A 16,289-nucleotide genomic window follows, 5' to 3' on the forward strand; every position below is an offset into this window, starting at 1 on the left:
GCAGCCACAGACAGTTCAAAGCAAGGAGGTATGGCTGTGTGTCAAGAACTGCGTTGATACAAATCACATCATTTATCACATCCGGACAGGTGATCTTTAGGTGCAAGCAAATAGTTCTGATACCTGACCTAGCTTTTATCCTGAAAAAAAAAAAAATTGGGACTTGAAGCTGAAGGGACAGCTCAGCAGTTAAGAGCACTGGCTGTTCTTCCAGAGGACCCGAGTTCACTTTCCAGCACCCACAAACAGCTCGCAGCTCTCACAGAGATCTGACACACTCTTCTAGTCTTAACCAGCACCTGTACCTGCGTGCGTGCGCACATAGACACACACACACATACACACACACACACATACACACACACACAATAATTTAAAAAATAAACCTTTAATACCTGCTAAGGGAGATACCATAATCCTGAAGCTGGTTTTCCCAAGGCAAGGCTCATCCATTATAGTGTGGATTTGCTGATTTCTGTGATTTCCCCAAATGTGAGAAACTTGGCATAATTTGTAGCTAGGGCCTAGGAGAGATGGCTCAGTGGTGATTAAGGACATGTATTGCTGTTACAGGGAACCAGATCCCATTCATGTCAAACAGCTCACAACTGCTGTAACTCTAGCTCCAGGGGATCTCACAACTTCTGGCTTCTGTAGGTACTTGCACTCACACATATACAGCCCTGCACAGACACATAAGTGCCTCGTAATTAAAAATAAAATGTTAAGACGTGTGTGTGTGTCTTTGTGTGTGTTGGGCTGACAAGGTGGCTCAGCAAGTAATGCTTGCCATGCAAGCCTGGTGACCTGAGTTCCATCCTTGTAGCCCATATAAAGGCAAACAGAATCAGCTCTACAGAGTCGTCCTCTAACTTCCACACATGGCGCACATGCACATACACACAGTGTACACACACAATAATAACTGGTAATAATAATCAGTTAAAACTTAAAAACACACTAGTTCTCAGAGACATGGGTTTGGTTTTCTGATATTTTGAGTGTGTGACCTTGGCTAATTTGGCATTTCGAGGCATAGCCTGTCCATCAACAAGACGGAAAATGAATAGCATCAGCAATTGATTGAAGACTTGGTGAAAGAAAAGTCTGGTGTCATGGCGCACGCCTTTATTCCCCTCTGTGAGTTTGAGGCTAGGCGGGTGTCCATAGTGAGTTCCAAGCCAGCCAGAGCTACGCCGTGAGAAGAGATGAAATGGGGACAGATGCAGGCCAAGCACAGTGGTGAGCGTATGATACATGCTCAGTAAGTGATATTTACTAGCAGAATCGCCCTACAATGTGTGTTGAGGTAGAGATAAACTATTGTAATTGTGTCTTTCAGTTTATAATATATAATAGCTAGAACAAAGACATACGTTTGAGTATTCAAAAAGTATATATTAAAATTATCAAATTGTCCCACACTTGCTTTTATGGCAGAATTAGAGAATCATCATTGAAAATAGAGCTGAAATCATTATCTGTTGCCCTATGGTTCTGTTACCTAATATATTAATTCGGGGTTACGGTGTATGTTGTGGCTGTCAATCTTGATTATTACTAGGGTTTCATTTTCTTAGAGGTCTGTGATGTTAGACACCTTCTTTTTCTCCAGTGCTGGGAGTTGAGCCCTGAGCTTCCTGGATGCTAAGCAGCTACAACCTAGCCCTAGAACAGTACCTTAGCACCACATATTAACGGATGAAATTATTGCTATATGAAATATCAAAATTGGAGGCTGGAGAGATGGCTCAGGAGTTAAGAGCCCTTGCTCCTTTTTCAGAGGACCCAAGTTCAATTCCCAGTACCTACATGGCAGCTCACAGTAGTCTGTAACTCCAGTTCCAGGAGATCTGATGCCCTCTTCTGGCCTCCTTAGGTACTGTACTCTTAGGGTGCACAGGCACACACACACACACACACACACACACACACACACACACACACACACACGCAAAACACCCATACCCTTTATGTGCAATAACAATATATCAAAATTGGGCCAACAAAATGGCTCAGTAGGTGGAGGTACTCACTGTGGAAGCCTGACATCTTGGGTTTGATCCCAAGTCTGGGTAAGGTTAGAAGCAAAAAAAAAAAAAAAAAAAACTGACCCCAGAAAGTTGTCCTCTGAACACATATGTGTTGAAGCACATGAGCCCACAGAAACTCATAGTAAATACTAAAAATACCAAAATTGGCTAGTGTGGCTTTACTATAAAATATTAAATCCATAGGATTAACATTTGTATTTAAATAAAAATGTCAGCTGTCAGCCTGTTGCACTATTGATGTGTGAAACACTGCTATGTAAAGAAACTTCCTTGAAGTAGCTATGACATCAGAGAAAGGTCTCAGTTAACATTTTCCATTTCTCAGACTTTTATTTACTTTGAAAACTGAGGTGGTAAACAAGTTCTTGTTCCATATTCCTGCATTTCTGAAAAGTCAAGGGCACAACACTAAAAGTCTATGTATTAATCATATTCAAAAGATCCAACAAATACTAAGGATCTTTGTCTTTACATTTTACAGATTTAGACAAAAAGATGATGAAATGAGTCTTTTATTTGGCCCAATTGATGAAAGGGAGCTATTACTTTATTTGTATTAAAATGTATTTTACTTACTGCTCAGTGATTGACTACTTGCCTAGAATCTGTGAGGTTCTGTGTTTGACCCCAGCTGGGTGGTGTGTGTGTGTGTGTGTGTGTGTGTGTGTGTGTGTGTGCGCGCGCGCGCGTGTGTGTGTGTGTGTGTATGTGCGCAGTGAGATAAGGAAGATAGGATTAAGCCATTTCACTTTCCACTGTTTGTCTCACTCCATTTGCTTTCATCTTCTACAGTAACAGTAAATCCCTTGCAAATGCCAGGTGTTAATAAATAACTAATACGAGATGACCCCTTTATATAGGCAGTTTGTTCTAATATTTCCTATGTAATTGGAAAATTTTATGTATATTCAAAACTGACTAACAAAATATCTTATTTCTTAACACGTGTAAACTTAAAAAGATTTAGTTTCATTATTTTTTATTTATTTATTTATTTTTTTAGTTATGTGTACGTGTGCATCCACAGAGCTGGTGCCTGGCAAGGTCAGAGGCATCAGAGCCCCCTGGAGCTGGAGGAAAATTATGGAATGCTTCTTGAGTTTGTGTGTTGTTCTTGTGCAAGGGCCATGATAATCTCTGTATTATTCCAATTTTAGCACATGTGCTGTCAAAGCAAGCCAAGCCCGCTCCTCATAGGTCTTGCTCCCAGCGAAACACAACCAGGCTCTACCTTTCTCCTCTACCCCTGGTCATTGCATAGGTCGCAGCGGTTCTAATGTTGATTGCTTCCCTGAGGCTTGATTCTTCCGGCTGCCATCTTTCCTAGCATCTTGGAAGGTCCTAAGAGAAGGGAAGCAGCGATGTAAGGTATTAGGTAGGACCTGGTATCGCTGAAACTGGAAATAAGTACATTCCTTTCTTGGACTTCTCAGTCACTCCTATATCTGGTGGAGCAATAAAGAATCAGAAAAAATACTAAATCTAATTTCATTCTCAGCTTAGGACAGTGGGTGGGATCATATGGTAGGTGAGAGGAGGGAGAGAGGGAGGGTGCATGTTTCTCCTGGTAGGGACAGTTGAGCAGTAAAGCAGAGACAGTCTGTGTCAGGAGGCAGTGGATATATAGGAGGAGCTCCTCAGACTCTCCTCAAGGACCTCCCTCACCTTCTGCTCCCTCTGGGCATGCTCAGTGTAAACCTGGCGTTTTCTGTAATTCAGTTACGTTCAGGTTCCTGCCTCACTAGGGGATCATAGGTCTTTGCGATGAGATTACTCCATTCCTGAGATAGGAAACTTCCCTGAGCCTGGGACTGTGTGGATTAGGTTTTCTCCATGTGCTTACTACAGGTATATGAAAGGGTTCTTTATGGTGTTGGCCTCTTTCTCCTTGATAATAGAGGTGCAGCGAAGAGAAGAAATAGTATACTGTTTCCTTTGGACTGGGTTTGTATGTGCTGGCTCTCAGTAACTGGGGATTTAAAGAGTTTATACCTGTTTAACAGTAGAAGGTTGTTAGAGTCGCCTTTTATGGATTGCCCACTGTATGACTTCGCAAGTCTGGCCCAGCACCTGTTGTGGTGGAGTTCAGGTGTTTGGCTTGGTGGCGTAGAGGAGCATGGGTCGTTTTGAATTTAGTGACATTTGAATACCATAAACCCAGTTCTCACAGTGTTCTTGGGAAGGCTGCGTCGTTTCTGAGCACTAATTTTCTCACTTGTAGCCTGATACATGAGGAGTGAGTCATGGAGTTGCCTTTGCTCAGCTGTGGTAGGGGCTCAGCTCTGTGGTTGTTTTCTGAGGAGAGATGAGGTGTGTTTACATCTGAAGTCTTCTGTTACTTTCTTCAGTACACAAGAGAACAGGTGCACATTTTATGTCTGTTATTCTTATTTATAAATTAGAAATAATTTTCTTGAAATCAGAGAATAATCTCTGTCTCATAGTACAGAGAACACAACTGGGGAGTCCCCTGTGGATTGGTGGAAAGGTGAGAACGTCCTGGGAGGTGCCTACCACTAGGCAGCTGCCGTGGCCACTGCAATGTTTTGTCTGTCTGTCTTCCTTGTATATTTTGAAGGACACATGATAATGTTAATATATTTGTGCAAAAATTGAAAACACAATTTTCTTTTCTAAACTAGGAGAGAGAAGCACTTCAGAAACAGTTGGACGAGGCGAACCGGGAGGCACAGAAGTACCGGCAGCAGCTGCTCAAGAAGGAGCAGGAGGCGGAGGCCTACAGGCAGAAGCTGGAGGCCATGACACGCCTCCAGACCAGCAAAGAGGCTGTTTAGCTGCCTGACACGAACATGAGTTTGATTTTACCTTTTGTCCAGAAAGAATGCGGTCTTGAACTGCACACAGTAAAGACACAGCCACGGGAGTACTGAATAATAGAAAATACTGCAGATTGATAATGGGACTTAAGCCATGAGCTCTGAATTCTTGTAATATAAAACTTTAGAACTTGTGAAATGTATTTAAAACTGAATTCTGTAAATAGTTTTTTGGTTGTTTCTTTTTTTACAGTTACAAATGAGTTGATAAAGATTGTTGAGGAGATCCAAAAACCATAGTAAGGCACTGTTACAGGCAATTCTTGATTTGGGTACAAACTTCATATCTCAGAGACAGGAGTTCAAAGGTGGTCCTTGTCGGTTAGACCAAATGTGTACTAATTATGGTGGACTGACGCTGGAAATAACTCTGCAAAGAGATTTCTCCCAGGAACTTTTGTACAGCTTTTAAGTTGTCTCAGGTTCACTGAAAACATTTTTTTAGGAAGCAGAAATTTTATATTTGTTCAATTTCAGCTACACGCAAGTAGATTTACATGTATATGAAGCAAATATTTTTAAAATTTTGTTTGTACATATTCTGCATGTTCTATGATTTTAAGATGCATCCCTTGCTTAGATATGTTTCCCACAAAGACGATGAAAGTTACCAGGAAATACATAAGGCACCGCTGTTGCTCTGTCAGCCACGGAAAGGAAGTAAGCAGCTGGGTTAACTGGCAACCATGACAGTGTTCTTGGAAGGAGCAGCTTGCAAGAGAACGCGAATCTGCAAAATCTATGCTTTTTTTGAAAATTTCATTATGGGGACGTGAGACTGTATTCTGTGCCTTCCATCATGATTTCCACGTGAGCACTTTGAGGCGCTGGATTTTAAGATAATGTTTTTGGCAAACTCAGTGCATTTGGGTTTCTGAAATATTTCATGGACTTACTCCCCCCCCCGCCCAAAAAATTATTCTTATGGAAAATTGCTTTTGTATGTAGAACAGGAACCTTTTGTACTCGGTGATGCTATAGATACGTCTAATGTAACGTCCGCTATTCCCTGTGAAGCTCCAGGCCTGCGTTGCAGCTCAGTCTCGTCACAAGGCCCACTCCACAGAGTGTGGACATTTGGCAGGCTCTTCCATTCTGTTTTGTAAAATGTAACTTCAAGCTCTTATTTTCTTTTTTGTTTTTGTTTTATTGCTTTATGATAACGTTTAACCCCACAACTACTCTAGATGATCTGTATAAAGAACCAATTACCTTCAAGACTGTACTGGCCTCCTTTTCTATTTTACAATTAAATATCTTTCCACATATGCTCAGTGCAGACTCGTGTCTTGACTGTACATTCCTCTCACAGTAAAACGTGGGCAGTAGAGCTCAGTGGTGGAGCAGGTCCTTGGTGCTTTTGGACTCTGGTTCAAATCCCATCACACACATGACCCGAGCTACATTCTGCCATATGAAAACATGCCTTAAAATCCCCCAGAGGGACTGACTCCTTGGGAATGTGATGGTTCTCGCCTGGGTTATCCTTATACGAGGTAAGGTGATAAAGGGTCTGGAGCCTCAGCCTGCCCTTGCTGCTTTCTGGAGAGCACAGGAAGTCTCCGTGACAAATGTAAGAAGACTAAGGAAGAGAATTCCAGCATTTCTCTAAGTTTGACATTAAATTTATTCCTTTTGAAATGTAACCTCACTTCCAGTCTGGTCTCCAACCTATGAATTCTGATGACCTTCCTACATAGTTCTGGGGCCATAAGCACATGCCATTACAATAGTGTAGGTGGAGTTTTCCTGTCCCGACCACCTGCTCCCAAATAACCAGCAGCCATTTCCGAATAACTGACTTGGAGACTTAATATAAATTAACTCTTACATCTAAATTAACCCATATTTCTCTCCTGTCATTCTGCCCTCCTTCCCAGCATCCTTAGTTTGATAGCCCCACTTATACTTCCTGCCTGGTTGCCAGCCAATCAGCGTTTTATTAAGTCTATCCAGGTGACAAATCTTCACAGGATACAAAAGGATTATTCCACAGCACACTTGGGTTTGACAGACATGAAGAGAGATCTCTCACTGTCTCAACCTAGCTGGTCTTGAACTTTTGAATTCAACTGATCCTCCTCCGGGTAGCTGAGACAACAGGTGTATCCCTCCACCACCTTTACATAAATGTTAAATGATCTAACACGAGATTTTAGGGCTAGGCCTATAGCTCAGGGGAGGAATGCTTACCTGACATACACGGGGCCCTGGGTTCGGTCTCCAGCAGGACGAAAGCAAAATGTGTAATGCGAGTTTAAAAATGCAAACCACGTTTCAGCAGCATGAAGCTGCTTGCTTTCGGTCAGAAGTCACCGGAGAGTATGCGGTTTGGGCTTGTGTAGTGATTAGTGCTAAACAGAAAGCTGGTGCACATTTAATTCCTAGACAGGCAGTGTTTGGGCGGAGAGGCCACTGTGTTCAGGCAGTGGCCAGCGCAGTTTTGCTCCCAGATTAGATTAGCTTCGAAAAGCCTCAGGGTGCAGAAAGAGTGTCAGCCGCTGTGTGCTGCTGCTTTTACTCCCAGCTGGAAAGTGGTAAGGGTGTAATTTTTATCTCTAGTAGTAACAGTGAGCCGATTGATGGAAAAAACAATTGGTTGTGGTGTACCAGGATTCCGGTAGCTGTGAGATGTTCACTGTTGTCAGAGTCTCAATCTTCATCCGACTCACTGTGCTGAGAAAGCAATCCTTAGCCGAGAATCTGCGATGGATTCTCGCAATGGCCCTCTCCTACCCCGCCCCTCTTTTAACAGTTTTCAGGCAGGCTGGAAAAGCCTGTATTGAGGACGAAAGCAACTGACAAAATGTGAAGTAAAAATATTCGGAAATCTACAACTATTTTCCAGTTCACAAAGATGGCTTTGCAATTAGCAGCTGTCTGGTTGCCGAGTGCTGACTTTTCCCATTCGCGCATAAACAAGTGCCTGAGACCAGCCTTTCTCTGCAGGAGCCTGTGCAAGAGCGAAGCCATTAACTGCAGGGCCTAACGAGCGCTTTGTTTCATTCTCATCATTTGCTGTGCACCCAGAATGGTTATCCTTGTTTGTTCCTTTGTTTTTGTATTCTCTAGATACTGAGCTCATAAAATAGTCCGGTGTGCGTGTGTGTGCATATGCGCGCTCATACTTGTGCAGGCATGTTTGAATGTGTGTGGAGACCAGAGGACATGAAATCTATTTGTGTGTGCACACGTGCACATACATGCCTATATGTTCATGCTCATGCCATTGTATGTGTGCTGAAGTTGGTTCTCTTTCACCATGTGGAATCTAACTAGATCATCAGGCTTGGTAGCAAGTGCCCTTACTCTCTGAGCCATCTTGAAGGCTCACACTTGCTTTAAAAATAATTTTTTAAAAAAGATTTTAAATTTATATTTATTTTATGTGCTTGGGTGCTTTGCCTCTATGTATGTAAGTGCATGCAGTGCACACAGAGGCCAGCAGGGGGCATTGGATCATCTGGAGTTACAGGCCATTGTGAGTTGGGAACTGAACCCAGGTCCTCCAAACAAGCAGCAAATGCTCTTAACTGCTGAGCCACCTCTCCAGCCTCCACACTTGGCTTTTGGGTTTCTGGATGGCATTCGGGTTCCCATGCTTGCGCTTTAAGTCTCCTCCCCTGCCCCAGCTTGTTCTGTCTCTTGGTGGTGGGAAGGTGAGAGAGCTCTCTTGACAGCAGAACCAAGTTTCTGACGCGGGACTCGAGAGGAAGTAGGTGAACAAACTCCCGTCTGCAATAAAAAGATCTCTATATAAATATGTTTAAAGCGCAGGCTTAAAGGAAAGCCTGTGCCAGGATGTGTTGACTAGCATCGTTTGTGGTGATGTTTATTGACCATAGGAGGAAATCCTGTAACAGACACCAACGCAGCGACAGAGATGGATACGGGGCTTCATTCTGAGGAGACTTTTCTCTTTGTGCTACTCACGGTTCGACCTACACCGTGCTTTTTAGTACTGGGAAGACCTCGACACTTGACTCAAAGTAAAAATACAACGAGAAGCAACATTTTTAGATAAAACCACAAAGCCGTTTGAGGAACCCTTGTGGCATATGGTGAAGCTCCCAGAGCATGAGTGTTGGGCTCATAGAGCAAACAGGAAAACCAATTTTTCTTCTATTCACCTGGTTCCTACTGAATAAATAACCCTTTCGTCTTGTCAAATCAACTTAGGAATTGATTCGCCAATAGGCTTGTCAGTTCATTAAGTAATATTTGCTGTACTTGGATCTCATTATAGATAGCTAATCTGTTGTAGTTTTAAGCCATGCCTGATATTTGTTTTTTTCTGTGTTAAATGGGAGCACCTGATGCACACAGATTTACTTTGACGCAAGCGCTCCTGGTCCATCCTCAGAGTGCTCTCTAGACTACCACGGAAAACACGGCGTTAGCACTAGCCGCGTGCTAGTTCCAAGTTAAAATTTGAATACCAATATTTTTGTGACTTCTTAAAACAATTTTTTTTGTATGTGCAGATAATAGAAGTGGCCTTGCGTCTTCTGTTCATTTGATACCTTAAATTTCTCTGTAAATATTTTACTTAAATGAAAGTAAGTGATAATATATGGAATGCACTCTGGATACAGTTCCTAGGGCCTTTCACTTTTTAGATAAATATCACTTGAAAGAACAAATAAAAATCCCTTTTGCTTTCCTGAAAGGAAAGAGAGCTTTGTTGTGTTGACTTTCTGGGGGAGACACAAACAAACGTTATTCACCCCAAATAGGACACCAGCAACAGACCAAAGAGCCAGTTCTGCCGAAGTCTTGCTTAGTGAACCAATGGGTTTGTTGGCGTTGCTAGCAGGGGTAAGAGTGATTCAAAGGCTACTGTATTACCAAAAAGCCGCCCGGCATGGATGACGACTCCCCAAAGATGCGTGTCTGGAGCTGTGGGAACGGCTTGAAGATAGCGCTCCTGAGGGTCTCTTCCCCACCCAACACCCCTGAGATTATCATCTGTTTTTGAACTCTCCTGGGGTGGGTCTCGAGATCCTGGTAACTTGTAGGGCTTTGTAGGGCTGTGTCTCCTTAAGTTTTCTTGCATCCGGTGCAGAATGCTTCAGTCAGGAGGAGACAGTCACACAATAACCTGTTTTCTTAAGGTGCTGTTCTCTGTATTTTATCATTTGCTCACTTGTTTTTTTTTATCTGAATTACTCTGATCTCATATGCAGAGTTAATACACGATGAATTTCATTCCTTTAAAATGTATGCTGCCGCATAAGACAGCTCCGTCCTTACCGCGGCGGAGTCTGTGGATCACCATGTTGAATGTCATGGATTATTTAAATACCTTGACTGCTCTATGAGAATGATTCTCTCACACACTAGTTCACCAGTTAAGGCATTTGTTTTTCCATTGCTGTGTTTCCTGACTGGTCTAGTCTCTGCCTCCTGAGTGCACCATCCCCCGGCCTTCAGTCTCTTTCTGATGGTGGCCAGAGTCTAAGCATGCTTCCGTCCCCACTAGGTCACAAAGCGGGCCCTTAAGATGGTGGCAGAGCTGCCAACACCCTAGAAGGCTTGCGTAAGCTTAGCTGGGGCAGGTGGCCACGAGGAGACAGAAACCTAACAAGCATTGCACACTGAGACATTATCCGGTATGTTTATTATCTTTTAGGAGTAAACTGTACATCAATTTCTTGTTTTGCTTTGATGAAAACTTCAAAGCACACAGAAGAAACTAGATACAAAGCTCTTACCCAGATCTAATGAATCTTAGGTTTGCCCTCTCTGTTTCCATTCCTTTAAGAAGTGCATGCCACTTGTGGCTGTCATCTCTGTCCAGCCCACTCAACCACTAGCCTGAGTCTGAGGTGTTCAGTCTGTCGGGTATGTACTGATTTATCTATGTGCTGGTGTGTTGCTAGGTAAGTACCTTTCCATGAGCTATAGCCTCAGTTCTCTGAATACAGGTTTACATCATTGGTTTTCTTAACTTTGTTAGCGCTATCATTTGGTATATTGATGATTTTTGGTTGAACAGTATTTTTTTTTACATTTGTTTACTCTCTCCCTGACCCTACTGTGTGCATGTGTGTGTGTGTGTGTGTGTGTATGTGTGTGTTGTGCGTGCATGTATGTGCTTGTGCCACAGCATGTGTGTAGATTTCAGAAGCCAAGCTTCTTTCCTCTACCATGCAAGTCCTAGGGGATTAAGCCCAGGTCGCCAGGTTAAGGTTGGAAGTGCCTTAACCAGCAGAGCCATCTCTCTGGCTCGTATGTTATTTGATTTTTTAAAAACGTGTTGTCTGTTTTTGACAGGGTCTCATGTTTCTCAGACTAGCCTGGGAATCTGCTGTACCACACACTGTTCTGGGACGACTGATCCTCATGCTTCCTCTGCCCACGTGCTGTGATCATAGGGCCTGTCACCTAACTGGGAATCCGCTCTGCCACATGCTGTCCTGGGACGACTAGTCGATCCTCATGCTTCCTCTGCCCACGTGCTGTGATCATAGGGCCTGTCACCTAACTGGGAATCCGCTCTGCCACATGCTGTCCTGGGACGACTGATCCTCATGCTTCCTCTGCCCACGTGCAATGATCATAGGCCATCACCTGACTAGCTCATGTTTGCACCTAGGGTTTCGCATGCTAGGAAAGCTCTCTAGCAAGTGGGCCACACCCCGGCCCTTATTTACATCTTCTCTAACACACCTGATTTGTAAAAATTAACGAGGTTTTGAGTGGGTGCTTTTTCTATAATGCATGCACGTGCAGTGTTCGTGTCTCTCCGTCGTTCTTCGGCCCAGGATCGCTGTCCTGTCTCACTTCTGTTCACCGCCTTTCCTTGTCCCTAAAGTTTCCCTTAATCTCTTCCTGTTCCCTCTGTCCTCTCCCCTCCATCACTATGTCCGCTATTCCATTCCATGCTGTACCAATCAGACTGACCAGTTTCCACACGCGAGAGAACACGTGGTCCTTCTTTTTCTGTGTCAGTATCTCCATCAGCCTTTCCTCCGTTATTCCCACATCACTGCAAATCGCTGCGAGTGGCGAGATTGCATTCTTCTTCATGACGGTGTGGTATTCCTGTGTAACTACACCATGTTCTGTCGCTGTTGCTGTTTTGCCATTCTCCTGCTGAAGGGCATCGGGGTTGGCGCTGCAGCCACAACTCCTGGAGAGATGTTGAGTCTGCAAGGCTGGTTAGCTGGTTACAGCCTCGGTGGTTGTGGACGGTTCGGGATGCAAGTCTGGAGCCTAATCCCAATTTATCTTGGGCTGTCTTTAGCCCCCTAAACAGCCGTTTCTTGCCCACCTCTGTGTCAGGCCTAGCATCCTGTGACTCATAGCTAAAAACCTTTGGAATGTATTAGCAAAACCCTAGTTTTTCAGTAATCAGAAAACTAAGTTCAGCCGGGCGGTGGTGGCGCACGCCTTTATAATCGCAGCACTCGGGAGGCAGAGGCAGGAGGATCTCTGTGAGTTCGAGACCAGCCTGGTCTACAAGAGCTAGTTCCAGGACAGGCTCCAAAGCCACAGAGAAACCCTGTCTCGATAAAAAAAAAAAAGAAAAAGAAAAAGAAAAAAGAAAAAAAAGAAAAGAAAACTAAGTTCAAATCTGAGGCCTATAGCAGTGCTCTGTCTGCTCTGTAACCCGCCTACTTGGTGTACCCACCGATGTGCTTGGAAAGGGTCTTGATTTATGGCTTTCTTTGTTCTATTTCTATGAAAAGTCCATGAAACTGCTACCTCATTGAGGAACGGTATTTGGAGGAAACTAAACCTAGGTCCTGGGGCCATGATCACCCATGTTGGCTCTGGAATAAGCTCCCTTACTTCCTTTGTAGTGGGAGTTGTGTTTTTGTGACGGCAGCCTCGTACTTTGGCTATTGTGACTAATACTGCAATAATCAGGAGTGAATGTATCTTATTGGTAGAATGAGTTCCTCTCAAAAATATTTTTATATTTATTTGTGTATGTATGGCATGTTTCTATGTATAGGAATATCGCTTCCAGGGAGCTGGAGAGATGGCTCAGTGGTTAAGAGCATTGCCTGCTCTTCCAAAGGTCCTGAGTTCAATTCCCAGCAACCACGTGGTGGCTCACAACCATCTGTAAAGAGGTCTGGCGCCCTCTTCTGGCCTTCAGGCATACACACAGACAGAATATTGTATACATAATAAACAAATATTAAAAAAAAAAGAAATATCGCTTCCAGTTTGTTTTTCTACTACATCATAATGGACGTCATCGTATTCGATTTTCAAGTTCATGTGTTGGCTTTGTACACTGTCTTACAATTGACTTGTTAGTCTCGGATAGTGAGGCCTTACTTGGCTTTATCAAACTGCTCTCTGTGATATCTATGAAGAGTAACAGTGATGAGAATTCTTAGTTCACCCACATTGCATCTGGTGTTGGTAGGAGTTAGGAGCTAAGTAGTGTCTTTTATATAGGCAGCTGTTGAGAGTGACAGGCCCCTGGCGCAGGAGACATCTGGGACCTGGCACATGCAACACAGACTGAGCATAGCAGCTGGGCTTAGAAGCTGTGAGTTTTGAAACCTTAGATTCACCAAGATGATAGCCAATCACCCGTCTTTTTCCTTTTCATTTCCTGATTCTTACCTCTTCCTGGGTTTCCCTGAGTCACCTGCAACTCAATTAAAAATCTCCCACAGGTATTCAAACCAGCCAGCCAAGAATGCCTCACCTTGATCCTTGGTTTACAGATGAGTGCAGCCAATCACTGGGCATAAGTGGATAGGATTCTGAGGACCAGGAAGTCGTGGCTTATGAGCCTGCATGTATGTCTATGTGCCGTGTTCATACCTGCTGTCCACGGGGCCAGAAGAGGACATCAGATTCCATGGAAATGGAGTTACAGATGTCTGTGAGCTGCCTCATGAGTGCTAGAAACCAAATCCAGGTCCCATGGAAAAGCAGCCAGTGCTCTTCATGGCTGAGCCAGTTCCCTAGTTCCCTTTTTCAACTTCTTGTTGGCAAAGCAACTGCCCCTTTCCCTTTTTTTTCCCCAGAAAATTTTAACAGGTTTATTTATAATTTTTATAAAGTTGAACTGTTGAAATGTGTTCACTGAAACATTTTGCTTGCATTAATACTTTACATCTTGCATTTATATTAAAAATTCACACACAAATGAAAATGGAAAACTGCCAATACCTGATTTCTGCCCCCTATTTTTCCACTCACAATCATATACTTAGGAACCTTTTGACCCCATGGAAAAAATATCTAACATTCAGAACTACTGATAACAGGAAGAAGAGGAAAATAATTTTTTTGAGAATGAAATGTCCATTCATAGTGGACTCTTAAGCACGTTCTCCGCGTATGCGGCGTGCTAGCTGGATATCTTTTGGCATAATTGTTACACGTTTGGCATGGATAGCACACAGGTTGGTATCTTCAAAAAGGCCAACCAGATAGGCCTCACTTGCCTCCTGCAAAGCACCAATAGCTGCACTCTGGAAGCGCAGATCTGTTTTAAAGTCCTGAGCAATTTCTCGCACCAGACGCTGGAAGGGGAGTTTGCGGATCAGAAGTTCAGTGGATTTCTGATAGCATCTGATTTCACGGAGTGCCACAGTACCAGGCCTGTAACGATGAGATTTCTTCACCCCTCCAGTAGAGGGCGCACTCTTGCGAGCGGCTTTTGTAGCCAGTTGTTTCCTGGGTGTTTTACCACCGGTGGATTTACGGGCAGTCTGCTTTGTACGAGCCGTGGTATGGACACCTCCTTACTTACCCCCCTTCTTCTTTGGCTGGAGCTCGGCAAGCGAGGGGCGGTGCTGGCGTTAGTGAGCAGCGGCGGTGCGGCGACGGCTGCGAACACCCCCCTTTCCCTTTTTTACGTGTGACATTTTCCCTGTATACCAATGGATCCCTTGCAGACACCAACTACATCACCTCCAATTCCATCCCAGTTATGACACTGTATTGCACTGTATCGTCAGGTCCTGGAGTGTGAGGACTCAACCTCATGAGTCTGCTCCGACCTCAGACACAGGTTGCCAGGAAGGACTTTGCTACTTGTGTTTGCAAACTACATGCTATAGACAGGATTCCCACGTCCTTCTTAGACTTAATTATTCTTCCAGGATGGCTCATAGAACTATAGCAAACACACTTCTCGTTGATCACAAGGCTATGATGCAGGGTGCTCTCTACAGCCAGGGAAAGAGCGGCACACGGGGTGTGGAGCTGCCATCTCTGGGTGCCATCCTTCGGGGAGCCCCGTGTGCTCAGCCACTCCAAAGTTTTCCAATCTCTTCTTCCAGAGGTACTTTTTTTTTTTTTTAAGAGGGGGAAGGTGAGGGCTGGGGATCAAACTCGGGGTCATGTGCGTGCTGGGTAGATGATCTGCACTGGGTCTCACCCCTTGCTTAACCTCCAGCTCTTTCTACTCTTCCCTCTGAGCAGGAATTCTGTTGTCATAGATACAGACGATGTTTTAGACAGAGACTCCTTTTGCTCAGGTTGGGCTTAAACTCTTGGGTTCAAACATCCTCAGGTCAGAGCCTCTAAGGAACTCAATATAAGGAACAAAAAAACTCCTGACATCTGAGAAACTCCCAGGATTTTTGATATTTTGTGGCACTGTTGGGATTCAGGACAAACTCACCCCCCCAGAATATGATTTCAGGAGAAGAGAATTTGCTGTCCCCTCTCCCCAATGGACTTCCTTTGTGCTAGTCTGAGAAGCCATAGGCATAGGGATCGCTCTCAAAAGCTGTCCTTTCGTAGAAGACATTCAGAAAGAAGCCTCTGTCAGAAAAACTGCTCGCCTCAGGAAGAGGAGGGCTCCAGACCACTGCCATCAGCAGGAAGATTTTCATCTGACGTAGGACAGTGTTTCTTCCCCGCTGGGAACGAGCCCGTCCTGCACTCTGCTGTATCCAGTCCCTTCTCTGTTCTGCAGCTCTGCTTGCTGTGGAAGCTTCCATCAGCCGAAGGACTTTCCGACTTAGTCATTAAGCAGGGTTTTTTTTTTTTTTTTTTTTTACCGTTTGCCTGTCTTATGTTAGGTTAAACTGTAGCCCAGACAAAACCAGAACAAGTACTATGTAGTAATGGAAAAAATAACCCTTTGTCTCCATTGCCAACTCCTGCCTGTTGCTGACCCCTCTTGAACTCAGCCTGCTCGTGTCCCTCATAGAGAAGCCAGAGGAGGAGCAACCTAGTTATCTGTGCCATTTCTTGTGAACGCCTTGTTCTGATTCCAGAACTCCAATCTTTGTCGGAGGCAGGGGCCTCTACTTTCTGACCGCAGGGACAGAAAAGATGGAGGACCTCTTTTTGTTTATCTACCTGGAGTTGCTTGTGGGCGTGGGTTGGTCAGTGCCCTGATTGGTCTAAAAAACAGTTCCCTCTGGATCTGTTGACCAAAGTTCTAATCAAGTAGGATGGGGAGAAG

General features: G+C 44.1%; 2 protein-coding genes and 1 pseudogene across 4 annotated transcripts in view; 1 reads left to right on the forward strand and 2 right to left on the reverse strand.

Annotated features, from left to right (window-relative positions):
* Positions 1-6,165, forward strand: part of Gabpb1 (GA binding protein transcription factor subunit beta 1) — a 54,458-nt gene extending 48,293 nt beyond the window's left edge. For all 3 annotated transcript variants that reach the window (XM_050133447.1, XM_050133431.1, XM_050133441.1), the window contains exon 9: positions 4,697-6,165. In XM_050133447.1, coding sequence (XP_049989404.1) covers positions 4,697-4,849 — 153 coding nt within the window. In that variant the 3' untranslated portion in view covers positions 4,850-6,165. The remainder of the gene's footprint in view (positions 1-4,696) is intronic.
* On the reverse strand, positions 3,132-3,231 carry LOC126496855 (uncharacterized; annotated as a pseudogene).
* An 8,015-nt stretch (positions 6,166-14,180) lies between the features above and the next one.
* On the reverse strand, positions 14,181-15,083 carry LOC126494988 (histone H3.3A-like). Its single transcript, XM_050132593.1, has 2 exons — positions 15,044-15,083; positions 14,181-14,609 (listed from the first exon to the last, which is right to left on the reverse strand). The coding sequence occupies exons 1-2, from the start codon at positions 15,081-15,083 to the stop codon at positions 14,188-14,190; spliced, it is 462 nt and encodes a 153-aa protein (XP_049988550.1). The 3' UTR covers positions 14,181-14,187.
* Positions 15,084-16,289: the final 1,206 nt, after the last annotated feature.

The sequence above is a fragment of the Alexandromys fortis genome, unplaced genomic scaffold (assembly GCF_014885135.2).
Source record: "Alexandromys fortis isolate MF-2015 unplaced genomic scaffold, M_Fortis_MF-2015_v1.1 scaffold_6, whole genome shotgun sequence".
NCBI classification, from domain to species: Eukaryota; Metazoa; Chordata; class Mammalia; order Rodentia; family Cricetidae; genus Alexandromys; species Alexandromys fortis.

Excerpts from the sequence above, each read along its gene's own strand:
- LOC126494988 (XM_050132593.1), bottom strand. The coding sequence starts at position 15,083 with ATGGCAGCTCCACACCCCGTGTGCCGCTCTTTCCCTGGCT. Across the intron at positions 14,610-15,043 it reads GTGCCGCTCTTTCCCTGGCT|GTGTCCATACCACGGCTCGT; the intron begins GTAGAGAGCACC and ends GTAAGTAAGGAG.